At 35.3% G+C, this 12,084-nt stretch overlaps 1 protein-coding gene across 5 annotated transcripts in view; it reads left to right on the top strand.

Moving 5' to 3' along the window:
• Positions 1 to 12,084, top strand: part of LOC126297480 (transcription initiation factor TFIID subunit 3) — a 310,461-nt gene that overhangs the window by 146,030 nt on the left and 152,347 nt on the right. For all 5 annotated transcript variants that reach the window (XR_007552531.1, XM_049988354.1, XM_049988355.1 and 2 more), the window contains one exon: positions 1,830 to 1,907. Coding sequence is in view for 4 of the 5 variants with exons in the window: in XM_049988354.1 (XP_049844311.1) it covers positions 1,830 to 1,907 (78 nt within the window). In the remaining variant the exon portion in view is untranslated. The remainder of the gene's footprint in view (positions 1 to 1,829; positions 1,908 to 12,084) is intronic.

Consider the following 12,084-nt stretch of genomic DNA (forward strand, 5'->3'; position numbering starts at 1 on the left):
AGAAATTAATTTTTGAAGCTTCTGATTGCAAATCAGGATTAGCTGTTGCTTTACCCTGGGGCATTATTCATCACAGTCACTGCTCTGGGTTCTGTAACATTTCTGATTTATGCTAATGGTCTGCCTGCAGCTGTGAATGCTAAGTGAGAATATACCATGTTTGGAGATGACACCAGTATTGTAAGAGAAAATCTGCTAAACACGGTCACCAACAACATTTTATCAAAAGTCTTTATCTGGTTAACTGTTAACTCTCATTCTAACATCCTAAACAAGATGAATTTTATGGAGTTTGGATCAAATGGCAAAAACACAGAGGAATACTCAATGACTCTCAATACACAGCAGTTGCAGAAAGTTGGCAGCACAGCGTTCTTGGGCATTTACTTGTATTCCAAACTAAACAGTGAAGATATTGAACTCAGCAGTTTTCTCTTGTATTGGAGACCAATGAGTTATAAAAGCAACTTATTTTGCTTATGTTCACTCTATAATGTTACATAGAATTATCTTCTTGCTAAAAAAAACTTCATTGCTCAGAGGAAGATGATTAGAGTCTTCTGTAAAGTAAGTTGCAAATTATTTAGCCATGTAGATATACTTACCACTATTTCTCAGTACTTTTTTCTCTCATCTTTTTTGTGATAAAGAAACCCATTCTCTTTGTAAATAAGTCAGCACTTTATATGCATGACACTAGACATAAGAGTGGTGTACACTATCAATAAAAAAATCTGTCCCTGGTGCAGAGAGATGCAAAAATTTTCAACCGTCTCTCCACTGAGCTTAAAAACTAAGGAGTAGTGAATCATTTTAAAAATATAAACGATGCCAGTTTTACTTGAATCACTTATTCAACTCTGTTGAGGAACTTGAGAGAGAGAGAGAGAGAGAGAGAGAGAGAGAGAGAGAGAGAGAGAGAGAGAGATGGGGGGGGGGGGGGGGGAGCTTACCTAAGGTAAGATGTAGCTAAACAGTTTCATGATTGTCAAATGTTAATACAAGTATTTCATGTAGATTAGGTTATTTCATTCAGGTATTGTGTAGTGTAGATATGTGTTTAATTATATATGTTTTTCTGAACCGTTGCAAAGTAGTATGACAATGGCTGCCTGCCAAACTGTTAAAAATGTATCACTATTGGAAAATGAAGATAATAATTTTTAAAATGTTGATATATTTTACATACATATTATTTCCGTTCAGGTACTGCATAGTGTGTAAATCTATTCTTATTGTCTTATTGTAACTGTGTTACTGAACTGATTGCCCAGTAGTATAATAACAGCTACGACTGTTAAACTTATAGATATGTTGCTATTGAGATAAAGTTGCTGTTGAGATCCTAATCATTTGTTCTTTTATTTCTAGTACTGTAATATCTGTTGAATAGTAAGTTTTAATGTAATATAAATGTAATCATAATTTTAACGTGTTCCATGTACATGGTGAACCCATTGCTGTGTGGATCCATGGAACACAGAATGAATAAATAAATAAAATCCATTTGGTTTACCAGTGTTTCTCCCTGTGCTTTCTTCACCCTGGTGTGCTACACCCTACTGCACCTCAGACAGTCCCTATCTGTGTCCATCATGTACCTCTTCAACAATCCCCCCTAGGTTATAATTTCTTGTTTGCAAAGAAATAACAACAATCGGTCACATATAATTTCAGTTGATTGCTATGTTTACTTTCAGATAAGTGTATATGTGACATAACTATGGAATCATAGTCAACATTGACAACATAGCTTCCCTTTACTAATTTACTTCCACTCATTTACCAAATTTTCCTGTTTGTAATATTTTAATGATTTTATCTTACAGATGCAACCAGATCATGCAAATCCAAGTAAGGTCCCTACACCAAAACCACTCTTGATGGCTGCTTTCTCTCATTTCCAGGTAGGCATTATTACTAGTTTCACATTTGGAGAAAATTGGACCTTCATTTACAGATATGTTAGGTCTATGTCATCCATTTTTATTTTATTTTAATTTATTCTTAAATTATTGTTATTATTAGAGATGGAACACTTCCCCAGAGCTGCTGAAGATTGAAGGTGGAAATTATGGTTGGATCCCATAAGAGTGCCAGGATAATCATTTTGGTACCAGAAAATCCCCAGAATGGTGTCAGTTGAATGAATCATCAGCTATGACATTCCCAAATATGTTATTCACATTAAATGTTATACTGATTCTGCTGGTAGCAAAACACTTCTATCTTTCCTTGCTTTAATCTACTAAAATCACATCTAGTGTTTCTTAAGAGTTCAGAAAGGATACATTAATCATTCTGTTTTTAGTACCTGAATTTAAGGCTTTTTGCATTCCCTAGTGGCTTGATGTGGAGCATGTTTACAATTTTGTGATTTTTTTTATGTTGCTGTATATATTTTTTAAATTTATACAATGGAAAGTTCTTGATAGAATACAAATTATGGAAGGAGTAAAATAACCACTCGCAGCATAGGTGAGGCATTAGTTGATAACAGATTCATAAACAAGATTTAAATTGTTACTAAGCTGACAGCTTCAAGAAGGACATTAAATGCTTAGTGACAATTTCAGTCTTTCTTTTTTGTCTGTCAACTACACAGCCCTCGGCTATATGGTGAGTAGTTACTTTATTAAAATTAAATCTGTTTTAGTTCTCTTGACCACCAAAAATTGCTTCAAATGTGATCTTTACCCATGATAAGCAGCATTATGGAGTCAAGGCACTTGAACCTTATGAATCACTGAGGGAGTATACTATTTATGTAATGTAATGTGAGCATGGACAGATGTGTACACATTTAACCATGTTACAGTACCTACAAATTGTTTGTTTCCTCAGCACCAATTATCACAGTACACTTTTGATCAAAATAATTGATGTAATTTCAGGGAAAATATAAACTGTATTTTTCTGTATATTGTATCTGAGCATGTGAATAAATGGAAAACTAAGGAAAGCTAAGAAAATTCCAGTAGTAAAGGAGCATGGTTATAGGTATATCATGGTTTCTGAAATACATTTCACAGTATGCTTGTTTACCTACACTGATATAGTTATATGCTTATTTCATCTCTGTACCAATTTTGTTGTACCTGCTATAAAATATCTGTCTTGGCATGTTAAATATGGTGGTGAGATGTTCAGGTTTTAATATGAATGTATCAGAACTTGTCATCCTAATCTTCACTTAGTTCAAAACTATTGCTGCAGAATAAGATAGCTACTTTCTTCTGAAAACAACACTTCCTTTTATTGTCAAGGGCATTTATTGCTGATAGCATGCTGCCATTCAGAACATGATGCTTCACAGGCCACTGTATTGTTATCAATTCTTTTTTCAGCTGGCTCCAAGATCACTATTTTTGAATACTAAGGGTAATTTCATTCATTGTTTTTCCAGTTGATCTAGTACCATAATATTAAATTCATCTGGATCACAAGCATTTATTCTTCTAACACTTAGAATTCTTACCACACAATGTGAAAATGCCATGGAAACTGTGATTTTGGGTGTCACAGTTCTTTTGAAGTTTCTAACATAGGAATAACACATTATTGAAAATCAAGAGATTCTAGTTAAATTATTTATATTATCTTTGTCCATTATTTAAGATGTACTTTCATAAAATTGTTTACAAACTGTCACGTGTAAAAATTGTAACATCAAGAAAGATATGTGCAACTGAAACAAACTTAAATGAGCATATTCAAAAAGTGCCATTTGGTTATGAAAAATGAACTTCACTTTTTCATGTAATTGCCATTCATTATGAAGCTCAGTCTGTAACATTGTATTAACTGCATAGAAGTTCTCTGGGAATTGAACTAAATGACAATGGTGGTCTTGAATTCTTTGTGATCCTCAAATCATTGTCTTCCTTTTTTTATTGCTAAATTGTCAGTTATGTGGAACTTTCTGAGAACAGATGGTTGCCTCAGCTCTTGATGCTTGTACAGGTATTTTATAGTTTGACAGGTTCTGGAACCATATTTTCATATACAAGGTGTCATATGACATAGACATGGATCTTAATAACTGGAACCTCCCACCCTCCACCCATTTCAACAAGAGTAATTCCCTTCCACTTCTCTAATTTACAGTTGGGTGTACAGTGAATACGTGCTTCATAGCATTCTTATGCTTTGTGTGCCAAATACATTTGTTTGCTCCTTTACATGTTTCATTCCCTTTGTCAGAAAAAAGTTAAATCTTCATATGTGCTTCTGTCATCAAAACTGTATTATACAGTCCAGACTGTTCTGTAAAAATAGTGTTCATCAGTTTTCTTGGATTTATTTCATCATCTAGTTGTTGACGTTGGCTTGGTCTTCCGTGCTTTTCAAATGTAATTTTTGGAGGAATAATTTCACAACTTAACCCGTGATGTATCTCAACATTCTCTGTTATTTTCCAGTTCTAAATTATATTTCCAGATAAAATAACTTCAGAATTATACATGCAAAGCTATTTCAATGGGAATGCAAATATGAATACTGAAAATGTTACTTTCATCATTCCTTACTTGAGTTCTGAAATCCCCTGTAGCATATTTTCCATGTCATTCTTATATTAGTCATGTCCTACATAGCATTGTCCAAAAAATGAACCTCAGTTCCTCAAAATCACCAAAACTGAAAAGTTTGCAGCTTTTGAAACTCACTGTGGTGACACAATTGAAACACCACAGGATAAATGTGGTGCCATGAATATTTACAAAAAGCTTTTCCAATATACAAGTACCTTCAAGTGACTAGTGCTTAAAATGTAGTGTCCTCGGTGCAGCCTAGACCAGCAGGAACAGTACTTATACACAAAGAAGTATTAAAGAACATTACGAAGTGCCCCCTATAAAATTAGAAATGGCGAACTTTTTGAGAGATCAACAGAGCTTATATTTCTTTCTGTTGGAGCTACAACCACAAAGGGTTGACAGCTTATTAGCTGTTGTGGAACCCATCTTTAGTTTTTCATGAAATATATATCAGCCATAAATGTGAAATTGTCATTACATATCCTACCTTTCCTATATAACACTCACTTTGTTTGCCACTTTCGAATTCTTCAGTAGAGTTACAGAAGTAACACTAGATACTCAACTTCCATAATTTTGCTTAAACATATGGGAGTTAATTGCAGACAACATGCAGTCAATTAATTCTTCAATGCCAAGGTGGCAAAAATATTTTTCCAAAGTACATCTTTTGAGGTGGCTTATGTTACTGAATGGGTAGTGCAAGTTGTATGCACTGAAACAGGCAGGGGAGTACATTGTATGATACTGAAAGTGTAGTTACCCATCTGCAGATATTCTCCCTCTCTCCCACCCTTTCCTTCCGCATTGGATTAATATTTCTAGTTCTAAACATTGATTATTATTACTAAGTTAATGAATGAAACCACTGAAACCACATAGTGTTCCTTATATATTTTTATGCAGAACATCTTAATTACATAAGGCAGACAGAAGAGATTTATACATCTGGAAAAACATGAAGTGACAACATTTTCACTAAATTTACCATGTTGAAGAAATATTTTTAAATAATTGTACTATTATTTTTTGTGAAATTTTGATTGTTTTTTTCCTGAAAGTGTCATAGATCTTCTCATTATACTGATATAATTCCTGAGATGAGATGTCCTTTCCATCCAAATTCACCTATGCAGACTGGTACAAAAAATTTTCTTCAATATGTATAAAGTTTGTGATTTGATTACTGTGTTGAGTTTGTTTTACATTCTGGGATATTGGTTTTTATTTATATTGGTTGCTTCAAAAATTAATCTTGATGGTTGGATTATTTCCCTTACCTGTCTGAATTTAGGTACATGAGATATTTTGCTGATTTCAGTTACTATAGGTTGATCACCTAAATACTGGGACTTCCTTCTGTATACTAAGTTTTTGTGTATGAGTTTTGCAAACCAGTTTTAGCTGCAGTTGTACGAAGATTTTCTGCATATTGAATCATTTCTTTTCTGTTGTTGGGTAAAATTGATCGGTCATCTGGAAAGGCCAAGCACTGCAAATGAATTTTACTTTTGCATAGTCTGTCAATTTAAGTTCTTTGTACCAGGTGCTGATTACTTTTTTCAAGATAAGACTGAACAAAAGGAAGGTGGATGGGATAGGGGCAGTCCATATTCTTGATGAACAACTGTTCTGACACAATCAGGCTTAGATATCTTGTATAAGACTGTAACTTTTGAGGTGGTGTTAGTTAATTTTTTTACCTATCTACACTGAATTATTCATGTACAAAATCATAAGCTTTTATGAAGTACACAAAGCTGATCACTGTTGGTGTACCTTTGCTCTTTTGTAAGATGGTTTATTAATTTGACAGTAGTATACCATTTTTAAAATTTTTTTGTAGTTTACATTTGCAAGAGCTGAGTGGATGAGAGTGTACATGTGCAGCTAAGTAATCCCAGAGGAAGATATTAATTATTTTCCATGCAATGAAAGATTTACTTCAGTAAGAAAATGTATCACCTAGGCACCAGGAGCTGGATATTTCTGCATGGGTGTGACATGATTTGCTTTTGTGTACTCTATATCGTTTAGTCAAAACGATTATTATTTTTGTTTAAAATAAAACACTCAGTCATACAGAAGATGCTGGAAATTACCTTAATTTTGGAAATAATAGATATTATTTAAGTACTTCATCAACACACATGACATTTGGCTCAATAAATGAATACATTTTGATTCACAAACATAATTAGCTTGTACCAGATGGCTGAAATATGCCATTTTATCTCATGAAAAGAATCAGTTTTTAGAAAAATATATGGAAACTTGACAGTGAGGTGGAAGAAAGAAGGAAAAAGAAGGGACAAGGAGGGGGAGGGTGCTTAAAAATTTGAAGCTTTTAGCTGATGAGAAGTATGACAAGTATCAACTAGCAGTTTGTCTACAGTATACCCATCTGCACTGCAGACACGAACCAAGTAAGTTGATCACGAAAAAAGTAAGATACTAGTAAATACAATCGGGCCACAGCTAAGAAGTTATACAATAACGAGCATTTGGTGTAGATAGCAGTATTTACTGTGTGTTGATATTAAATAATGCAAGATTAGAAGGGAGTTCTTCGTGGTTGACTTTCTTGCATTAATGCTTTGCAGATGTCTTGCCACATCAAATTTTTATGTAATCTCAAGCTGTTAATGACTATCTCCATCGTTATTGTCAGGAGTTAGCTATAGGCTATGTGGCACTCAATTTTAGTTCACTGAATTATGTCATTGAGATGTCTCAAAGTCACAGAACTTCTGTATGACACCTAATGGGATAGTGTCATTAATGAAACTCTTGAGATCAGGATGTGCAACAACTACTACTGGGACATCAGTTATATTCTCAGTGGTGCACAGACTTGGGCACTTGATGGAGACAGGTTAAAGAGAAACCAGATTAAGTTGTCTGCCACCCAGTGAAATCAGCATCACTACAATTGTCTTCCATTGTAGTCATGACCTAATCTTGGGTAGAATATGAAAGTTCCATATGGACCTAATTTGGCCAACTTAATTAAGTACCACACAACTCAAGATAATTACTGACGGTCACAGGGGAAGTAGTAGAAAGCTTGAGATTACATACAAATCTGACCTGGTAAGAAGTTTGAGTAATAATGTAATTCAAACAGGATTGTCTCTAGTATTAACAATCTAGAGTAAGTATTCAAACATGGGTGGAAGTTCATTCATCATTAAATTATTGGTTGCTTCTGTAAACTTATAAGATATGACCTGTAGAGTATGACCTATAGAGTTAAGAATTATGACGAGACTTGCACACATCTTCACGTATCAGTAAAATGTGACATTGAATGAAATTATAGCCATCTAAGTAAAGATTTTAATTATATTTAAAGTCTGCTTCACAGAAGTTAAAAAGTGTAACCTGCTAATGATAAGTGTATATCACATCACTTTGTACTGTGTTAGTTTTGTATTCCTGAGTAAATTTGAAAGATAGTTACATAACCTTAAAACAGAGAAATTCATAAAAATGATATTCTGCACTGACTCTAGTATTATTCTAAAACCTGATGACAAATTTACCAGACCTGTGTACTGGAGTAATAGCATATGTTGCAATGCACAGATAATATTTCGAGTTACCATATTTGTAGCATAACAAAAAATTTTTTTGGATGTAGGAGTAACAGATGATGTGGCTCTTTTTCTATGATTACCAAAATTAAATTCAAGTAGGACACCTAAAATACATACGAACTTTCATCAAGAAAACGTGGAAGTGTTTATTAACATATTGAGCCTAACCAATATGGTTAGCTAGTGAACACATTTTATGAAACATCAACTATTTTTCTTCTACTTTAGGGCCAGCAGCATAATATATGTCAGATAATTACATTATTATTAGAAAGATGCACCAGAGTAGCTGTGTATAATAACTAATCTTTTTTTATGACAGACTGTTTTGGAATTTATCACCATTATCAAGTACATTGTGAACACACAATGCCATAAGAGCTGAACAGTCAAACTACTGCCAAACCATAATTAATGTATTTCTTTCAGTATATTTACACCATTTACCATCTTATCAAAACAGTGGCAGTTGTAAGACAGTTCATTATTGATGTAATAAGGGCATCACATCAGTCTAGATGTATTTGACAATGGTGATAAATGCTGAACCTGTCTGTCATAAATAAAGGTTAGTTATTATAAGCAGCTATTCTGGTGCATCTTTCTAATTAATATCAACTACAGTAATTTTACAGCTGAACTCAATACTTGCTGCTGCTGCTTTGTCGTCGTGGTTGTGGTTTTCAATCTAAACACTGTCATGATGCAGATCTCCATGTTAGTCTATTGTGTGCAAGCCTCTTCATCTCTGAGTAACTACTGCCTCCTGTGTCCATTTGAACTTGCTTCCTATATTCAAGCCTTGGTCTCCCTCTACAGTTTTAACCCTCCACACTTACCTTCATTACCAAACTGATGATCTCTTGAAGCCTTAGGATGTGTGTTATCAGCCAATCACTTCTTTTAGTGTAGTTGTGCCATACATTGCCCCCCACCATCCCCCCACCTCCTCATTAAATATTTCATCTACCCATCTAATTTATGCATTCTTCTGTAGACCATGTTTGAAAAGGTTCTACTCTTCTCTGAACTGTCTATCATCCACATTTCATTTCTGTACTTTGCTACACTTCAGAAAAATACCTTCAAAAAATATTTATTAACATTTAAATACACAGGATTCACATTTGGGAGGACGGCAGTTCAAACTTGTGTCTGGTCATCCTGATTGAGGTTTTCTGTGAATTTACCAAATCACTTCAGGTAAATGTCGGGATGGTCCCTTTGAAAGGGCATGGCCGACTTCCTTCTCTGACCTAATAACCTCAATGTTTGGTCCCCTCCCCTAAATCAACCTACCAACCAACATTTAAATATATACTCATATTTTAACAAATTTCCCTTTTGCAGAAATGCTTTTTGGTTGTTTCTAATCTGCATTTCATATCCTCTACTTCAGCCATCATTATGCTGTCCAAATAGAGCAAAACTCCTCAACTTCTTTTAGGGTCTCATTTCCTAATCTACCGTTGTTTTACTTTTGTGAATGTTCATTATAACCCAAATGCTTTTCCAAATGCTTTGCCATCTCTGAAAAAATTACAATGTCATTGCTAGCCTCAGCTTTTCTTTTTTCTGTCTGAACTGTAATTCCCTTTTGAAGTTTCTCTGTGGTTTCCTTCACAGCTTTCTCAGTGTACAGATAGAATAACATTAAGGATAGGCAACAACATTCTCTCACTGTTTTTTCTACTACTGCCTCCCTTTAATTTACTCAGCTCATAGAACTTTAGTTTGGTTTTTGTACAAATTGTGAATAAAATTATGCTTTCTGTGTTTTATTCTTGCTACCTTCCAAATTTCAAAGAGTGTATTCCAGCCAATTAGGTCAAAAGCTTTTTCTGTATCCACAAATTCTATAGCGCAGGTTCGCCTTCCTTCAACCGATCTTCTAATATATGTCACAGAGTCAGTGTTACCTATGCAAACCAACTGATGTTCCCCAAGATCAGCTTCTACCAGTTTTTCCATCCTTGTGGAAATAATTTGTTTCAGTATTTTGCGACTGTGGCTCATTAGCTGATAGTTTGGTCATATTGACACCTATCACCACCTGCGTTTTTTGGAATTGGTATAATTACTTTTTTCTTTATGGCTGATGGTATTTTGCTGGTCTTTCATATATTATATACCAGGTGGAATAATTTTATGATGTTTTATTCCCTCAAGGATCACAACTATATGAGGGAATGTCTCCTAGTACCAGTAGTGTGCTTCAACTTAGGTCTGTCAGTGTTCTGTCAAGTTAATTTCGCCGTATGATAGCTATGTCTCATCTTCATCTACCTTATCTACCCTTACTAAAATACCTCTTGTTTAGCTGTTCTATATTCACTGCTTGACCAAAAATGTGAAACGTCCAGAAGGAGAGGGGGTTGGGGGGGGGGGGGGGAGAAACTTTAACATGTTGTAAGGATATGTGATGTAATTTTAAAGGTTATAAAATTAGTAAATTTTCAAAGAAATTGAGTATACTCTGTCTGACCTGGATGCATGCACTGATTCATGTGGGAAGGGTGTCATAAAATCATTTTATCCTCTTCTGAGGCAAGCTGACTCACAACTGTTGTAACTGGTTCTTGAAATTATGGATACCAACACTAGGATGGAGTTGATGTCTGCTGGTCTGCACAGGTTCTCCCAGGGACAGATGTGGGGATGTTGCTGGGCACAGGAGTTACCTCATCATAGCAGTGACAGTTCATGGACACACATTCCATGTGTGGGCAAGCATTATCCTGTTAAAAAAATGGCACAATGTGACATACCGCTATGCTGTTAAGAGTTCCGTCAGTCACTACCACCCATGACCTGAAATCATACCATTGGCTCCCCACCCAATGACACCTGGACTACCACCCATGACCTGAAATCATACCATTGGCTCCCCACCCAATGACACCTGGAGTAACATTGTTGTACCTCTCCACGTCATTGGACGAATTCCTTCAGCTTCTGCAACTGTATTAGCCAGCAATTGTCATCCGGCATAGTGCAGAAACATGATTCATTGCTGGATACAATATAATACAAATCAATGCCATGCCGTTCATCAGCTGTCCATTCTTTCTAGTCATGGCCGATTCTAGATGCAGACATTTGTGTTGTGGTGTTAACGTCAGTGTATGAACGGAATCTAGTCTGGCTGCTGCTAGTCTGACCAAGGGTGTGGGATGACAGAGAGTTTTCCAGGGAGTCAATTACTTCTTCTCGGATGGTGGATGCAGATTTGAAAGGGTTATGATGATAATTGATGCACAAATGGTAATCCTCTCTCGTGGTGATCAGTCATGGTTGACTGGAGCCTTATGATGAGCATGTTTGCCCTCACATTCCTGTGTAGTCAAGCATCGGGATGCTGTCACATCCGAATGTCCCAGAAATCTGGATGCTTCATGATTCAAGCACTTGGCTAGATGAAGACCCACAGTGAGACCACTTTCAAACTCTGTCAGCTGCTGATAATGTTGTTAAACATCTGATGTGTACTCGGCTCTTATATACCCTACCAGATTTGATAACAACTCAGAACATGAACAGCAGTAATGCAGTCTAGTATCTATTCTACCAGTCACAGAAAATTGCAACTCTAATTATTTGCATATCCACCAGTTGTGTGTACGTGCCTCACTTTTTTTTAGGCAGTTATTATGAGGATGTGTTAAAAGTAATTTATATTTATTTATGTATTTATTTTTGTGAAAAGTCTTGTAGCTTTTTAAATTACTCAAACACTATTAACATTCTACATCTTTATTCTTCATGTCTGCATAATTATTTTTCAGCACAATTAGCCTGGTGATGAACACATTTCTCACAATGGAAGACTAATTTGTTGATGCCATCACTGTACAATGTTTGACTTTGTTGGTGGAACCACAACCACACCTCTGCTTGTACCTGTTCATCACTATCAAAGTGAAGTCCTCAAACGTGTCCTTTAAGTT

Source organism: Schistocerca gregaria, chromosome X (genome assembly GCF_023897955.1).
Source record: "Schistocerca gregaria isolate iqSchGreg1 chromosome X, iqSchGreg1.2, whole genome shotgun sequence".
In the NCBI taxonomy this organism is placed as follows: Eukaryota; Metazoa; Arthropoda; class Insecta; order Orthoptera; family Acrididae; genus Schistocerca; species Schistocerca gregaria.